The sequence below is a fragment of the Balaenoptera musculus genome, chromosome 9 (genome assembly GCF_009873245.2).
Source record: "Balaenoptera musculus isolate JJ_BM4_2016_0621 chromosome 9, mBalMus1.pri.v3, whole genome shotgun sequence".
Taxonomy (NCBI): domain Eukaryota; kingdom Metazoa; phylum Chordata; class Mammalia; order Artiodactyla; family Balaenopteridae; genus Balaenoptera; species Balaenoptera musculus.
Genome location: NC_045793.1, coordinates 50,705,855 through 50,724,050, shown reverse-complemented (window position 1 = coordinate 50,724,050; position 18,196 = coordinate 50,705,855). Strand labels below are relative to the sequence as shown.

Below are 18,196 nucleotides of genomic sequence, written 5' to 3'. Positions count from 1 at the left end.
GCCTCTCCAGTGGAAAAGTGGAGCTGCCAGCACCCTGTGAGGGAGTGTGGCTTACATGTGACCTGATGACTAGCAGCCTTCTCCCTTAGGCTGGCTTAACGGGGGTAGGATAACCTTGTCAGCCCTTGTCAACATTCTGCCTTGCCCTGGGTGTGTTGGGGGCATTTGGAGGGTTAGATGTGGTCTACCCTGGATTCTGGTCTTCTCTCCTATTCCTGACCTATTTGTCCTTCTGTTCATTGATTCATTGATGATTGATTCACTCCTTCTAAGAACTATGGATGTGTGAAAAGCACTCTGGGAAAATGAGTTACACACACACACACGCACACACACGCACTAAGGGCAGGGTGCCTGGGTTCTGTTTCATTTCCACCTCTGGGCAGGATCTACTGTACCCTGACCCAATCACACTATATGTAAGAGGGCTTCTTATTAACAATTGTCTTTACAGTCCCTCTTATAATTTAGAGTACGCTGTTAAGAAAAATGGCCAAAACGTTTAGAGTATTGCTATATTGTTGTCTTGTTTTTATTGTCTGTCTTCTAAATGACTTTAAAAATACATAATGAAAAGATTTTAAAATAAGACTTTTTGGAACATTAACTCATCATCCCTGTATATATACTGAGGGCAAACAGTGGGGCAGAAGTCTCCAATGCAAGAGCAAAGCATTACTTTAGAAGGCGAACTTGATAGGTGGCAAAAGCGATTTAAGGGAATGTGGACTATTTTTCTCCTCCTCTCTTAATCCTCTGTCCTGAAAATTCTCATTTTATTATCTGCATAACAGAATGGAGGTGCTCTGTCCAGAAAACCTCATAATCTTTTTTCTTCTTCTGCTCTAGAGCACTGACGGCCTGCTTTTCAGATGTGCCAAAGCAAAGCAGTAAAAAATGCCTAAAATTTCAGCCCTGAAGTCTTTTTTTTTCAAAACAGAAAGTTAAAATATTTAAAATGAAATACAGTTAGCAATGAATTGTTGTGCCAAACATAACACTTTTTTGGTTGTACGTTTTCATATTTTAAAATTAAGCTGATTTAGCGAAGAGCACTTTTTAAAAAAAATATTGTATTTTAAACTTTACCCCCTATCTCCTGTTCTTATTATCTTTAAAAAGGAACAAAATGATCTACTTTGTATTTTTCTTAACTTTTCTAACTCTTATCTATAACATGAGGTTGTTATGAAGATGAAATGATTTACTACATAGGAAAGTATATTTTTAAAATAGAAGAGTGTGTCAAAGGTGCTCATCTTTCTATTACTAAGTTAGTAGTGCTTATTCTCAGGAAGTCGGGGTGCACACACAAAGTCATTTTCAGCTCTCCTTGCTTGCTTTTCACATGACCTTTGTCACTCTTTCTTACTTGTGTTCTAGCAAGTGATTTATCAGGCAGGGCCTATAGTTTTTTGTTTTTTTTTTTTTAAATTAATTAATTAATTAATTAATTTATTTATTTATTTATGGCTGTGTTGGGTCTTCGTTTCTGTGCGAGGGCTTTCTCTAGTTGTGGCAAGTGGGGGCCACTCTTCATCGCGGTGCGCGGGCCTCTCACTATCACGGCCTCTCTTGTTGCGGAGCACAGGCTCCAGACACGCAGGCTCCGTAGTTGTGGCTCACAGGCCCAGTTGCTCCGCGGCATGTGGGGTCTTCCCAGACCAGGGCTCGAACCCGTGTCCCCTGCATTGGCAGGCAGACTCTCAACCACTGCGCCACCAGGGAAGCCCAGGGCCTATAGTTTTAATTGAGAGAAATGAAGAAGGTAAGAAATGACCACTTTTAAAACTTGATAAAAATGTGAACCTATTTTTCATGATGCAAAATTAAAAATCAGTTTTAGAGTATCTGTTCTTATTGTCTTCACATAACCTGTAAAGCTATCCAAAAGTGCAACCAGCTCGGTTTTGCGTTATTGTAAAAATTCCATTTGTGGCAACAGCGTTTTTTAGACTTCCTGTGGTGCCTGATTCATTAACTTCTTGTTTTTTAAAGGATTACAACCACATCGGTTAAAGCTCATTTCAGTTTTGTTCTTGTACAGTCGTTTCTCTCAGCCCTTCTTAGCCCTACTTGCGATTCTGAAACCTATTTCTTTGCTTGTGATGCCCTTACAGGAATTTGTAAGTGTTTGGGTTCGAGATCCTAGGATTCAGAAGGAGGACTTCTGGCATTCTTATATTGACTATGAGATATGTATTCATGTAAGTATGCCGTCAGTAGTCCATAGAAATCATAGTAATTTTTAGGTAGCATACATTTGATGGGATACTATGATATACTTAATTGAAATTTATAAAAATTTTTCTAATTCAAAGAACTGAATTTGAATGATTACAATTAGTGCTTGTCTCTTAAATGAAGTAGTACGATGGTTCCTAAAGTTCTTTATTTGAATTCCTTATTGTACCTTTGTTAATATTTTAATGTTTATTGCCTTCATGTATGAAGATGTGAATACATCTAAAATTCAGAAAGAGTTTTTAGAGCTCATTAATGGTATTTCTTTATGATCTGTTACAGCATATTTCTGGAGACTATATTGCCTGATAAATCTTAGGTTTTGAGAGGATGTAGAGTTCTCTGGGAAAAGAGATGTGCAGTGTTTTATATGTAGAACAGGAAAGTAGGAAATGAATATATGGAATTATTTTGCCTTAGTCTCAATTCTGAGTAATTAAGATAAGTAAATAACTAGAAATGATTTACTTTACTTGGAAATAGTACTGTATCATAATCTCTTGAGCAGTGTTGTGTGGTGTGTCGCCTCCTCTGATTATCTTGAATAAGGGTCAGCAATCTTTTTCTGTAAAAGGCCAGGTAGTAAATATCTTTGGCTTTGTGGGCCATACAGACTCTCAAAATTACTCAGTTCTGCTGTCATAGGGCGAAAGTAGCCATAAACAATACGTAAATGAATGAGTGTAATTGTGTTCCAATAAAAATTTATTTGTGAAGACAGGTGGTGGCTGGATTTGGCCCACAGGTGTATATAGTTTATTGGCCCTTGATCATGAAGATAGTCACTTCTTTTGTCTAATTTAGTCCAGACTTTTCTTGAGAGCATAGAAATGGGCTCAGATTTTATCTGTGACTGTATAGAACAGGTGAGATAAAATTTAGCCATCCTTTGATCTTCACATTGTTAATAGCTACATTGGTATATTGGGTACCCAGATACCACCCACAAAACTTCTCTTTTTTCTCCTTTCTTCCCTTTTTTCTTTCAAAGTTCCCCAACTTAGAACATAAAGTAAAAACTCAGAATTGCTTTTTTTGATGATTGTGTTGAAGGCCATTGCCAGGGTATGCCATGTATTTTGATTTTGTCTTGGTTTTACTCATGAGGTCACACCAGATATGCATTCTGTGTGGAAAATTATAACACAAATACGTAAGACTAAGCATTTGAAAATGAAATGAAATTCTTTAGTTGCCTTTTGACTTCCTCTAAAAAATTTGTGGGTCCTTATGACACACTATAGTAGGCATGACATTTAATTATCTTCAGGGAGTTAATGAAAGTATAGATCCTTCTCTTCTACATAAATAACATGACGTGAATTCAGAAATGTCCACCTAAAACCAGAAAAGATGGGTTCCACACATGTTATTTGGTGGCGGCTCTGGTGTTTCTCTGAGATGCTAATAAACTGACAATGAATAAATGTTCTTGGCTTGATAGATAGCAGAAACAAGCAACTAGATTTAGAGGAACTTAATAAATTAGTGATCTCAGTGTAGCCTGATCCTGGAGAGGCTTCTACCTATTGTTGTACGATTAGGAATGGGTGGGGAGACTGGAGAGTTCTAGTTACCCTCACTTAGATGCTGTACCCATAGAGCTTTGCAGGTAGAGAAGCTGGTGTTTAACGCGCTTAAATTAACCTCAAGGGAAATGATACCAGGCAACTCCGAAGTTGTAGCATTTACCTGGAATTTTAAACTAGTGCACTGCCGAGGTGGGTAGTCCTTCATATATCCTCTCCTGAGCTTGTCCTGCAAATGAAGGACTTATAGACAGACCCTTGTCTGGTGCAGGCACCAGATGGATCTCCACTTATTGCATGCACAGTGATTCTGAGCAGAGAAATGAAAGGCAGTTGAACTGAACTCCATCTCTGCCTGAGGTTCAAGAGGCCCTGCAGTGGCCTGGTCCCCTCTGGGGAGAGAGCACTGAGAGGATACTCACCCAGGCCTTGTTAGGGCACGAATTCTGGAGTAAACGCCTGCTGCCTGAGTCCCTAAGGGTCACGTTAGAGGGAGGCCCTGGTGTGCTTTGAAATCCACACACACAACATTATTATTATTTTTTTTTTAATAAATTTATTTTACTTATTTATTTATGGCTGTGTTGGGTCTTCGTTGCTGCGCTCAGGCTTTCTCTGGTTGCGGGGGAGCGGGGCCTACTCTTGGTTGTGGTGCGCAGGCTTCTCATTGCGGTGGCTTCTCTTGTTGCGGAGCACGGGCTCTAGGCATGCGGGCTTTGGTAGTTGCGGCTCGTGGGCTCTAGAGCGCCGGCTCAGTAGTTGTGGCGCACAGGCTTAGTTGCTCTGCGGCACGTGGGATCTTCCCGGACCAGGGATCGAACCCATGTCCCCTGCACTGGCAGACGGATTCTCAACCACTGCGCCACCAGGGAAGTCCCACAACGTTATTATTGTGCCACAGACTCCATCCAGTGCGTTTGCTGCTGTATCGTCCATGACGGGATTTAGGCCAGTAAGTATTTTGGGGGCAAGTCTCTTAACCTCTCTGCATCCTGAGGTTCTTTGAATTTTAGGAAGTTCAGGAATACCAGGAACTGTGCCATACATTTCATGGGAATGGTTAGGAACTAATGCACGCCATCACTGACACTTCCCAAGGAAAACAGCGGCTGGGTGCTTATTAAGTGGTAGATTGATAACAGTTTTTGAAATGATATAAATCTTGGGGGCAAAAAAATTTCCCATTTGGCAGTGTAAAGATTATGAAATAGAATTTTGAAATTAATAGGCAGAATAGAGATCTTCTTACAAAACCAACAGACAAATAAGCCAGTCTCTTGTTTTACAGAAAGGAGAAACACACATATTTACCAGCCTTGTGTTTACCCAAAGGAGAAGCATTGCTGTTTTGCTTTGGGTAGGGACTCTGAGGGTGGCTTTTTCTAAGTCTGCCTTAAGGTAGCTGGAAGGAAACCAATGTCTAGTAACTAATAATACTATTAAGAGATAACATTTGCCATGTGCATATTATCAATCCTAATAACAACAACCCTGTGAAATTGGGATGTACTATTTCATCCCTATTTTACCATTCAGGACACTGGAGTTTAAGTGACTTGCCTTATAGCAGAGCCAGGACTGGAATTTGGGTCCTCCATGCACATGCTCGTCCTGTGCACCACATGTCTCTTTTTACTTGATCATGCTTCCTTGCACATCTAAGTAGAGAAGGGAAATGCTGATCTCTTGTTTAAAAGTGATTTCAGGATTCTGGGTCATTTGTGTGATCTGTGGCGATGGCCATATCAAGGACACAACAGCTTCTGCGATGTCATGTCAAGGACCAAGAGAAGGTGTTTCTAATCCCCAAAGGCTTCTCCACGGATGGATGGATGGGGTTGAATGCAGTGGATGACCCTGAGCTCTTATTGGTCATTTATTCTTCAGGATTTGTTTAATGTTTGTGATTTGTCTCTGAAGGGAGTGCTAATAGGTGAGCAGGAAGCTACTTCAGGACTCAGGGAAGGGCAGGGTCATGCCTTGCCCCAGGACAACACTGCTCATTTATGTCACCCCAGCTGTCTTCATGGATGCTATATTGGTGGGTTATGTGCACGATTTGAGTCTGGCATAAATGCAAATGTAGTTTTGATTTTTAAAATCCTACTTTAGATGAATATTGGGGGCATATAGGGAGTTACAGATATAAGAAAAGCATTTTTTCCTCAAGTGAGGCTTATATTTTTTGTTTTCTTTAAACAGACCAATAGCATGTGTTTTACAATGAAAACATCCTGTGTACGAAGAAGATACAGAGAATTTGTGTGGCTGAGGCAGAGACTCCAAAGTAATGCATTACTGGTGTAAGTGATTTAAAGAGTATATTGAGGAGACCTTATTGTTATATTCAATATTTTAAAATTTGACATGCCACTATATATAAAATAAACAACAGTGATTTACTGTATAGCACAGAGAACTATATTCAATATCTTGTGATAACCTATAATGGAAAACAATCTGAAAAACAATGGAAAACACCTGAAACTAACACAGTATTGTAAATCAACTATACTTCAATTAAAAAATTGACATGTATTAAGATATATAAAATATGAAGGATTTTGTAGGCTTTCTTCTTGATCGCAATATATAGCTTTAGTTATTTTTTTTGGCCACTGCATCTGAATTCAAAACTTATCACTTGAATTATACCAACTTGTATGAGTATTGACCATGAAAGTCCTCAAAAATGTTTAAAAATGTTTTTTCTTTAAGTTAATTGATTTTCTCACACCCTTATTGTATAATATAACCATATAATATGTATATAATAGTTGTGTGCATGCACAATTTGCTTTCATTTTGAGGGATTTCTGTAACAAAACCACCTTAATTTGATGATTAAAAACATTTTTTTTCTTTCTCATAAGACAACTGCCAGAACTTCCATCTAAAAACCTATTTTTCAACATGAACAATCGCCAGCATGTAGATCAGCGCCGTCAGGGTTTGGAAGATTTCCTCAGAAAGTAAGTGTGCAGAAACTTTTGCAGCCAGACGGGAGATATAACTCTTTGCAAGAGTTGAGTGTCCTGTGATCAAGTCGGAGAGAATGTTCCCGTTTCTAAAATGCTAGTAATGTGCTCTGGAGGGACGCTCAGTAGTTCATTTCCTATATTAGAGCACCATCTTGTGGCTCACATTACACAGTGCATATTCAGGACCAAACTTTCCAGAAAGAAAACAATAAACTAATTGAATCAGATAATAAATATATACTCCCTTAAGCTATAAAGCAGAGCCAAATTGCTTGAGAGTTTAGCTGACAAAAGTAAAATTTGCCAGGAAACAAATGTGCCTTATTAAAAAGGCACTTCTTAGAAATTCTCTTTATTTACAACATTTAGGATCGACAGACCAAAATCAGCTCTACGTTGGGCTGCTAATACCCTTCTGAGCTCCTCTAAATGAATAGCTTAATGATACTCTTTGGAGAGAATGTTTATAAGGGAGTATTAATTGGTGTTTGAATAGTCTCGGTGGGTTATTAACTCTGGGGTACTTGGTGATGGTTGGTACTGCAGTGAAAGTGACTTGAATTCACACTGCTATAATTCCCCTTTTTTTCCACTCTGGAATGCTGGAATACCTACCTATCCCACGGGACAACACAGTGGTTTGCACACAGACCCTAAGGCCAGACTGCCTGGGTTCAAATCCTGCTTCTGCTACTTATTAGCTGGGGACTTGGGCAAGTCTTTTACCTCCTCTGTGCCTGTGTTTGCCCATCTATAAAATGGGGTAATAATAGTAGCTACTTCATAAGGTTGTCGAGAGGATTAAATCAGTTAACAAATGTAAAGCACTCACAACAGACTGACATATAATGTGTGGTATCCAAGTATCGGCCATTATTTTAATGCACTTAAATGAAATAGCTTTGAGCTAATTTTTTTATCTTCCTATTTTGTAGATAAGGAAATAGGATGAGTCCTATGACCACTAGTTAGTGGCAGGGCCACTAACAGGAGACCCTGAACTGTCTTTTTCTACTAGCTTCAGGATCTGAAGCCATCTCCTTTTGAGTTTGCTACACGGTAACTTTGAGCTAGCCTGAAATAATATACTGCCCTCTCCCCATATGGCTCACTCATCAAGGGTTTGGGTATTAAGTATCCACATGAATATTAACATTTATTTCTATTAGATTGATATCATGCTTTTCCTTTGAGAGGGTCATGGAGACATACAGAAACATCCAAGATTATAAATTGAGGGAGGGCCGGAAGAGAACAAGAAGGCAGAAGAATAAAAATGGCAAGAGACCAGAAGAATTGATTAACCGCCAAGTTCTCGGAAAACCTCACAGTGGTGTTCTTTGGGGTATCATAGGCATGACAAAGACCCAGTCAACTTTCTTCTGCCCTTTCCCTTTGGGGATAGCTCCAATTTTAACTGTCTGTATGGGACCCAGGTGGCTAATGGCCTCTCCCTTAAGACGTGGTCCCCGCAGCCAAATTTGCAGAGTGGCTTGTCGCTCCAGATGCTGCTCAGGGAAGCTGCAGACTGGCCATCGCCAGTGAGGCCTGGACAGAGCTAGTCAAATCCTGCAGTCCCCATAAGCGTTGGGGAGCTACGTGTTTTTGGTAGAGAAATCTCCTTATTTGAGATCAAAGGACAGCCTGTGTCTCTATATTTATGTTGCTGGTTAAGTGCAGGGCATGTGTTTTTCGACCAGGAATCACTTCATTGTTTTAAACATGACCTTTCCTTGCACAATTGGTCAACCAGATTCATGCCAGAGTGAGAGTCATTGGGCTGCAGAGGGGTTGTGCTTAGTTACTCTAGGTTGTTTTGGCATGCTGTGTCGTTTGGCAGTTTGCTGGTTGAATTTGATGCAGAGGTCATAATGGAAAGTGTCGTGGGTCAGGGGCTTGAGGAACGGGGTTCCAGGTCTCCTGTGAATCTTGGCTCCTGATTGTTTTCTGGCTCTTTGACCTTGGAAAAGTCACTTCATTCCTGTGAGCCTTGGTTTGCTAGAAAGAATGCAATAATGTAACACATGTATTACCGACCTCATGGGTAGTTAAGTCATTCAGAGGATGGCTTGGAAAGGACTCTGCAAACCTATTTATTAAGTGACTGCTTTGGACCAGGCTGGGTACTGGGGATATAGGACTGCACAAGATGGACACATATCCTTGACCTCTTGAAGCTTCCATTCTAGTGGGAAGCAACTATATACATACCAGGGATGGCTAGATTCATTAAAATTGGATCTGGATTACCATCCAGAAGTCAAATCATGAAACAGACACCAAGTTCTCTTGTGATGTTATTTGTTCCATTATGGTCTGTGAACATTAGTCTCCAAGTGATGAGTTTCACATTAAAAATGAAAGCTGGTGCTTCTACGTGGTTTGAACCTGAAGGAAGTCTAATACCACACGGCTGGATTCAGTCCTGACCTAAATGCCCTGAATACTGTGGCCCTTCCAATCCTCCCACCTTCTTTTCTGTGCCCCTCAGATTCTGATGCATAGTCTTTATGTTCTTTGTGTAGTTTGTGTAGAAATAGCAACCTCGCATATCTTTGCCCTGGGTACACCCCCTCTGTCACCCCAGCCTAAGTCCACTTTGGGAAACTGGATGTGACATGCAACTCAGCCATCTGTGTCCTGACCCCACCTTGATGTCCTCTGAGGCCCTGTTGGTTACCCATTAAGTAGGGCCACTGTTAGTAGCCTGTACCTTGTTTGTAGAGCACTTTCGGAACTTGAGAGGGAAACACCACAGCATTAAAATGTGAAACATGCCTGTGTTGTAGATTTTTAGCAGGTATTTTTAAAACTTGGTTTTTAGGTAAGTTTTGAAGTTATGAACTAAGAGCGCTATATATGTTCAAACCCTTTGAAACCAAAATGCTGCTGTCTCTGTGCATAGGTGTGTGTCTGTAATACAAATATATATTTTTTCCATTTCAAGGTCATTTGTGAAGTAATACATAATTAATAGCAAAGTACATATCCAGGCCGGTCTTCATAGAGGAATTAGAAAGTTGTTTCTTTGCCAGGATATCAAATAAGAGTAATTTATACTATTTTATTGAACACTGGCTATGTTTAGCTTTTTACATGTTTTATCTCAATACTTACAATGTTAGGAGTCAGGTTTCATCTCAATTTTATAGACAAGGAAATTATAAGAAAGGTAGAGGCACTATATTAATCCCAGGAACTGGCAGGTTTATAATTAGAACTCTTAAATGCTAGCTAAATTTGGTCAGTATGATTGTGAGATTTTTCAAATATATTCATTTTTCCTCAGTCTTGGCTATAATCTCCCTTTTGGGTCTCCCCCCGCCCCCCGGCTACTTTTAAATTGTAAGTCACTTTTACTAATAGTTATGAAAAAAGAAGTTATAGACTAAATTATAAACTGTTGGTAAGTCTCTAACTATGAAAATGGCATTCCTACTAATTTTTTACATTTGATTGCTATCACACATGGGAGCCAGCTTTCCTTCTTTACTGAATCCACCCCATTAATATAACTACATGTACCTTACAATGTAGACTTTTGTATTACAGTTTTGTATTTCTTAAAAATTTAAGGAATTGAATAAAAAAATTTTTTTTGCACAAGGATACCATGGAAACACTACAGCTAGTTTTATACACACACACACACACACACACACACACACACATAATTTTTATAAGACTTTGTGTTCAATAGAGGGCACCACAGCACAGATCATGAGTGTCTTCAATGAAGATTTGTAGGTTTTATTTTTTTCTCATGGTAAGAGGTAAACAGGCTGAATTAATTTTTTTTTCCTACATCAAACTGCTAACCTTCCACACGCTATACAGATGTGTATATATATCACTATATTGGGTTCAGTAGACTCAGGGCATCCTTAGTTAGGATTACATGGTTTTGCATAGCTATATATATTCTCAGCTGAACCAATATATAATACACCTAATAAAATCACGTTGAGGAAAACCAGATTTTCAGCTGTGTTTAATTCAAGGAAGAACAGGTTTTGCTTTGTTTAATTTATAAGTTGGTATGGAGAAAGGAATAACTTTTGACTTGTGTTGTAAATATCCTTTCAGAAATTCCCTTAAAATTCTAGAGGCTATTTTTTGTTCCTTTTATAAAGGCTTGAAAATTGTATACATTTATTTTTATGGAGGCTTATAAAGATGACATTTTATTGACTGTTTTACAAAGTACTCTTTATATTAAGTTTGAAGTTGATTTTCTGCTGTTAGATTTGTTGGTGGAAAATGTGGCACAAGTATGACTAAGGTAAAAATAAGGTTTAATATTATGATGGCAGTCACAACACTCTCTGATGTATAATAAACCAGATATTACTTAAAATGAACTAATTATGCTCACTGAACCGGATGGGAAAGCACTCTAAAAATTTTGTATTTTTAATTTTGGAATGAAATACGGGACTGAAAATAAAAATCCTAAATACAATAAAGAAGTATTTTTGCTTATTTAAAACTCATACCCATGGAGTACGGTGGCATAAATTTAGCCAATCAGACAGAAGCAATTCAAAAAACCTAAACTGTGCCTGGCAGATGTTTTTGAACTCAGGGCCTGTGTGGGTGTTCAGATGTTCCCTGAACATCCTTCTCCCAGTTTAGAATTGTGAGCTGGGTGTGCCAGGCTCCCTCTGGCTGTTCACCTGTGTGTCCTCCAGATGGCAGTATTAAGCAGAAAAGAAAACACTGGGAAATGAGTCTAATGCACAGTAAAATTGGAAATTGAATTATAGCTCAAGAAAAAGGACAGTAGCCTTGAGGTCCCGATCAACCTGGACTCGATCACTTTTGTTTGCTGTACCCATGTGTTAGGTTACTAGCAAGTTAATAACAGTGTATGACCAGTTCAAGGCTCAGTAGAATTGCTTTAGACATGAAATAACGCTAAAATGAATTTGTGTCCAATATCATTGGCATTAGTGCTCATTACTTTTGTGGTGTAATGCCTCAAACCATCTAAAATCAATTTTAAAGATTACCCATTATTTTATCAAGAAAATACATTTCCAACAGAAACAAAGCAGTAAGTATAATCCCATGAACAGTTACTTGTAACATCGCTGGCAGGAAACCACTGACAAAAGGACACAGGAAACACTCCGTTCAAACTTCACAGCAAATGCAAGGTAATATTAATGGGTCGTTGCTATATAAATCTTCTCTTGATTTGAAGCATTTAAAACAAGAGTGGTAAACATTTATAAAGGTAGAAAATAAATCTCAAAGAGTAGTAAAAGGGATTTACTACTTTACTCCTTATACTTGGTAAATTAATCTTTATCATGTGATATGGTCATCTTCTGAGGGCACCCAGGGCAGAGGACATGGAGGGAGTGTAAATATTTAACTGCTTTGCTTGAGACTTTGCCTTTTAAAAAGGCACAAAGGTTTTCCTTTTCCTTTTAGTAGGTCAGTAAAGAATATTTCTCAAACTACATTTGTAAGCTTATTTGAAGCAAAGAGGACAGCTAGATTTTGGTTTTGATACTGTGCATTTTTAGACGCTCGCCTTCTTGAAGAAATAATTCTGTTTTATTTGGAAGAGAAGGAAGTATTCCAGTGGCCTTGGATTTTTAGTAAATTGATATGAATGGCCAAAAGAGATTTACTTATCTAATTACTTGTTTAAAAAATGCAGAATATAAACTAAGTTTCGTTTGGTATGAAATACATACTCTTTTTCATAGACCTCTATATGAAAAATCCCATGTTGGACAGAGTTATACTTGGGTTTCAGTGTTTCAGTTTTGTCCCCTATATCTGGTTTTAGTGTCTGTGTTATATCATTATCGAGCTATTAATAGACTAAATTATCATACATCAAAATCTTTGCTAAAAAGAGAAAACCAGTTTTTATTTAAATATAAGGGTATTCTTTGACATGCATTTCAGAAAAAGACACATTCACTGCTAATATGAATTTGAGCACGTGCAGATTTTGCTACAGGGCAGTTTTTCATTCTCCATGTAGTTCTGATGCACCTGCTGAAATTTGTACTCTCTTTGTAAACTTTGATCTTGCATGTGGGAAGGCTAGTATGTACTTATTACAAAATTATCATACTTTAATTACATATATGGTAAAATTGGCTGGGAGCAATTTTATTTAGGGACTCATTTTAAAATAGATACGCAGTGCTGCTGAAGATTTTATAGAAATTTCCAGTCAATTTTAAGTATTCAAAAAAGCCACCTCGCAACGAGCCCTTGTGAACGTGTATATAAGCATCCTCGTAAAGTTTGAAAATGTAAGACATGCTGAGAAATCTATTGACTTTTCAATATAGTTTTTAATAGTCGTTGAAAGTTTTGATGTTTCATGACAGCCTAGCCAATAAAGATCACAGAATTGACATGCTGGTTGGCAGTAAATTTTTTAAAAGCAGAATAAATTTCTGGGACTATCTAAGCAAAATATTTCCATAATTAATCCACATGGTCACAACAGATGGTTAAACTGAAGAAATGTCCTTGAAGTTATTCTTTTAACAGATGTTCTTAACTATTAGCTTCATGTTTTTACTCACCTAAATTTCCAAATAATCGAATAAAAGTTAACATATGCTTTCATCCCTTTAATAGGAAGAGTCGCAATTGATGCCAAGTTTGCCATAGTAGAGAAATTACTTCAGTGGCACATTTCTAATGTTTTTTCTCTTTCCCACCCTATAATTGTCCATCCCCGTCCACTGGTCATGTCTCCTTTTTTCTTTTATGTAGGGTCCTACAGAATGCACTTCTGCTTTCAGATAGCAGCCTTCACCTCTTCCTGCAAAGCCATCTGAATTCAGAAGACATTGAGGCATGTGTTTCCGGGCAGACTAAGTACTCCGTAGAAGAAGCAATTCACAAGTTTGCCTTGATGAACAGACGTTTCCCTGAAGAAGAAGAAGAAGGAAAAAAAGAAAATGATATAGATTATGATTCGGAAAGGTATTTCCTTGCATTTTGATTTAATGTATACGTATTTATATAACACATCGTGCACATATGCGTGTGTATAGATATATACACACACTCCACTTTTTTGTTGATGTAATACTAAGATAATGAAAAAATTAATTGACTGAGATTTCATTGAGCTGTGACAGTTCATCATAGAAGTCTTCACACACACCTCCACACTGAATTAATGAATGCAGTAGAAATTCAATTATCTGCATTCTGATTATGTGACTTTCATTTAGTCAGACTTGAATTATTCGCGTTTAAATTATCTAGCTAAAAAAATATCCAACTGCACTCCAAATGGCTAATTAAAAGTCCAAATTTCCTGTCTCTCTCTGTGACTGGAGATAATTAAAGTTCTCCTCTGTTACTCAGGCTTTGAGTGTGTTGTGAAAACCAATTTCCTCTTTTTATTATTTTCCCCCTCTCTTCTTTTCCAGTTCATCCTCTGGGTTTGGACATAGTAGTGATGACAGCAGTTCACACGGATGTAAAATGAGCACAGCTCTGCAGGAATCCTGAAAAATAATTGTAATGTTACCATTTTAGGAATAGCAAACTGTGTCCAGTCATAGAGCAGAAAGCTTGCTAATAATATATTCTTACCTAAAGCTCACTGTCATATTAAGTATTTAAATTCGTAAAGATGTTGTGTTGTTTATTAGTGGTATTTTTATGTTGTCCTATTTTGGCTAAGCTTCTGTAAAAAGCTAAAAGCCAGTGAATGCAGTATTCTCCTTGATAGGCGCACGCTATTGGTAAAACAAGATCCTGCCCTCAAATGAAATGATTTATATGTTTAAAAAAACCTAGTTGGCTTTATTGCATTTTAAAAGATAGGTAAATAGGTAGCATTTGAAATCCAGATAGAGAATTCCTTCTTGTATCACTGGGGCAGTGTTAGCATAAACACAGCAGGTATGGTCTTAGCCACTACGACTTTCGGCACAGACCAGAATGCCTCTCAGACAGGCGGTTGGAATTCTGTGGGTACCTCCCCTGCACTGGGAAAACACTTACTTTTGGGGTGGTTGATTGAAATATTTTAAGAGTGTTTAACCTTTCCAGTATTCTATTTCACACGTAAATGGAAAATGTATCTTATGAATAGAGAGACATGTTAAAATAATGTTTACATCTTAGAGAAAAAGCCCAGAAATAGCACTAGTCATTTTGCTTATATTTGCAATATATAGATTCAGAAATACATTTTCATTGTCCAAAATCAGCTTTAACACATGGTTTCTGGAAACAAACCATTTGTTTTCATTATCTATGTGTAATTAGAATTACAGGTTCATGATTTATTTTCTGACTTAATGTGCAATTTCTTATCACTAGATAACTTTCAGTGTCAGTGACAGTTGCTTGTTACTTTTTTAAGTTAAAAGTAGGATCTTATAAAAATTAATAAATTTTGCCAATAAATATTCCCATAATTTAGAAAAGGATATGAACTTGCTAATTTCAGAATTAATTATTCATTTCTAAAAAGTCCTTTCTTTTAAGGCATTTGCCTGAGCATCTATAAATGCTTATTTTATAAAGCATTAATTAAATGTTTTTTTTCTTTTTTTAGTGGCCCAAAGATTAAATGTCTTAGATAAAGTACATTGAACTTCAAACTTTCAGATAAAGCAGCATTTTCTTGAGATAATTGTTCAAGTTTCTTCCTGTTGAATGGTACAAAATATCTCTGACATTAACAGGAAGATATTTTTACATAACCGGTATAACTTGTTGCTTTAATTAAATATTACCTCACCTCATTTTATTTTAACTAGGAGTTTAAAAGTATTATTTAAAGAGCCTTTGAAATGCTTGTAACTAAGAACCAACAGAAAAAATTAAATTTAGAATACGCATGATCTCCTTAATTTCGCCTTTTTGTTTTTTGTTTGCTCTAAAACATTATTGAACTTTTCGTAAATATTTTGATTTAAGGTATCTTGGATCTTGTTACTTTGTCATTTAAGACTCATTATTTTAATACAGGGGGAAAAAAAGATTAAGCAATTTCTTTTTATCTTGCCAACATGTAGTTTGCCATCCAGTCATTTGAATGTGATCCCTAGGTCCTTGGCAATACGTATTTGCATTCACGTTATTTCTGTTTTACTGCAGTTTTGAAAAGCATATAACGTGCCACCAATCGTCATGTGATTTTTAGATGATGTAACTATAGCTATCAAAATTGATATTAAGTAATGCCTAATACTGTGATATGTAAACTTCATGAGATCTTCATTTTCACATTAAACATGAAAAAATCAACTTCAGTTTGTTGGATCGCTTATTTTATACAAGAGAATATATTTCTTCTGTGTTAGATCTAAATTCAGTGTGTTTCTGAATGATTAGTAATTTTTAATGAATAATTTTGGTAAAATTTGGTTTCATATTCACTGTAGTTTTGTACATTTAAGGCGTTTAGCCTTGGTTTGGTTGTTTTGATATCTAAGCACTGGCTTCTTTAAACTGATTTCCTGCAGCTGAGATATTTAAATGAACTTCAGCCCCCAATGGCTTTCTTGTTTTGTTCAAGTCTCTTATTTTTCTCTGCCATATTTTTATAAAGCTTTCTTTAGAAAAAGAAAACAATTACTTAAATAACTAAATAGCATAGATGTTTATTTAAAACTATTTTAAATGTAACAGATTTAAAGAATTCTAATCCTGGTTGCTTTATGATTTACATACAAAAAACTGTATTTCCCTGGCTAATTCTTAAAGGGCACACTTATTCACCTATAAAGATAGTTTATGTGTTCTGTTTGAGAACTGGTTTTATATATAACCCAAAGGTGTCAACAATGAAAGTCAATAACCTGTTACTTAGGGCTTCTTTTAAAGTCTCACTTGGAAGAAAGTGATTTAAATTCTAGTTAAAATTTCAAGTTTTAAAAATTACTAAGGAAAAACAGAAATGTTAATCTTTAAGTAGTTATGTCCATTAAGATATTAAATATCTTGCAGGAGCTTTTTAAGCCTAGTTCACATTTTACTAAGTAATTAAATACAAACAAGTGATACGCAATAACCTTACTATAGTCTGGTAAAAAAAAAAATTTCTTTTATGGCTATTAAGAATTTAAACAAATTCATTTAGCCTAGCCACAATTACCATTATATCCCAACAGTAAACTGAATGTTGTTTTGAACTCAGTTTATGTTTTTTGGTGCCTTAAGGAGTCATCATTATTGAGCTACTGTGGTACAAATAAGGTTTTCAGTATTTCAGCTATAAAGGAAGACCCTTTTCCATGAAAGGCCTCTAAAATTTTAAGATAAAAATAACAAAAGTTAATTCTATTTCTAAATAGTTTTCCTCTTAATATTTAAATCACTTAGTTGGTATCCTATGAATACAATGCAGCATCTTTTCAATGTAGGAACAACTTATTTCAATACAATTTTCTGCTTTTGTTTGGAATATAGACCTTTATTATATATATAATATATATACACATATTTTCAAATACACAAAGCTGTCTGAAATTAGTTATTGCAGTTTGACAGTCAAAGCATAGATACAATTTCCTTTGCACATAAAGGTCACAAGAAATTAATACATTTTAGTAGAATGGAGTTCAAAAAGTTTAGGACGTAAATAAGCAACAATTTCTTTAAGTTTGAAGTATTAACAAAGGATTTTGGCTCTATTCTTTGCCATATGCAGCTCACAAACGAGTCACCATTGTTCTTTTAAGTCAGGCACAATTGCTCTTCACTCTTGCTGGAAACTTTTCTAGATCATTGTTATGAACAGTGCATTGGACACTAATTTATTTTAGCTGCGCAAACTCTGGTAGTGACCCTTTTCTCTTTCTCCAAAATTCCAAAGACTTGCTTTCAAAAGATAGGAAACGAGAAAAAAAAATTAAGCTACAATTTTATGCGGAATTTAAACTCTGGTCTAAAGACACTATGCAAATGGTTTATGCTAAAGAGGAAAATACCCTTTCTCCCCCGACGAGAAGTGTAGACGCATCCAAAGCCCCACACCGCTTGTCTTTGCCGCTAGAGGCACAGCACGGGCATAACTTGCGGTTGTGTTTTTGCTTGTTTCTTACCTCTGGGCCTTCTTTATAGCTCTGCCCCCCACCCCACCGGCGGCGGCGCTCCCGCGGCGGCACCCGGCCCGCCTGTTGGCTGCAGCGCCCGGCCGGCTCGCGCACACTCCCCGCGCTGCGGCCCGCACACGCGCGCTCCCGCTGCCTCCCGCCCTGGCCGCTCCGCCGGCGGCGGCGGCGGTGACTGGGTGGCAGGTAGCGAGCCAGTCGGCCTCGGTCCGGTAACCCATGGCAACCGCCCGGGTAACCCATAGCAACTGCGCGGCGGAAAGAAAGGGGGGGGACCCGGGTGGAGGGGGGCGGCGGGTGGTGAGTGGGAACAACAACCGCAAAAAGACAGGATTTACAGCACCGACCTGCAGCGCCCCCTCCACTGCCCACCTGCCTC

General features: G+C 37.5%; 1 protein-coding gene and 1 long non-coding RNA gene across 4 annotated transcripts in view; one reads left to right on the top strand and one right to left on the bottom strand.

The window, feature by feature from the left end:
• The window catches only part of SNX10 (sorting nexin 10), a 76,227-nt gene extending 60,218 nt beyond the window's left edge, over positions 1-16,009 (top strand). For 2 of the 3 annotated variants that reach the window (XM_036864323.1, XM_036864321.1), the window contains exons 3-7: positions 2,121-2,207; positions 5,976-6,076; positions 6,647-6,745; positions 13,508-13,720; positions 14,176-16,009. In XM_036864323.1, coding sequence (XP_036720218.1) covers positions 2,121-2,207; positions 5,976-6,076; positions 6,647-6,745; positions 13,508-13,720; positions 14,176-14,257 — 582 coding nt within the window. In that variant the 3' untranslated portion in view covers positions 14,258-16,009. Of the gene's footprint in view, positions 1-2,120; positions 2,208-5,693; positions 5,815-5,975; positions 6,077-6,646; positions 6,746-13,507; positions 13,721-14,175 lie in introns of those variants that run through there. The other variant, XM_036864322.1, reaches the window with a different exon arrangement.
• On the bottom strand, positions 11,317-17,938 carry LOC118901224. The gene is made up of 2 exons (XR_005021302.1): positions 17,809-17,938; positions 11,317-13,665 (listed from the first exon to the last, which is right to left on the bottom strand). It is a non-coding gene; the product is annotated as an uncharacterized LOC118901224 (long non-coding RNA).
• Positions 17,939-18,196: the final 258 nt, after the last annotated feature.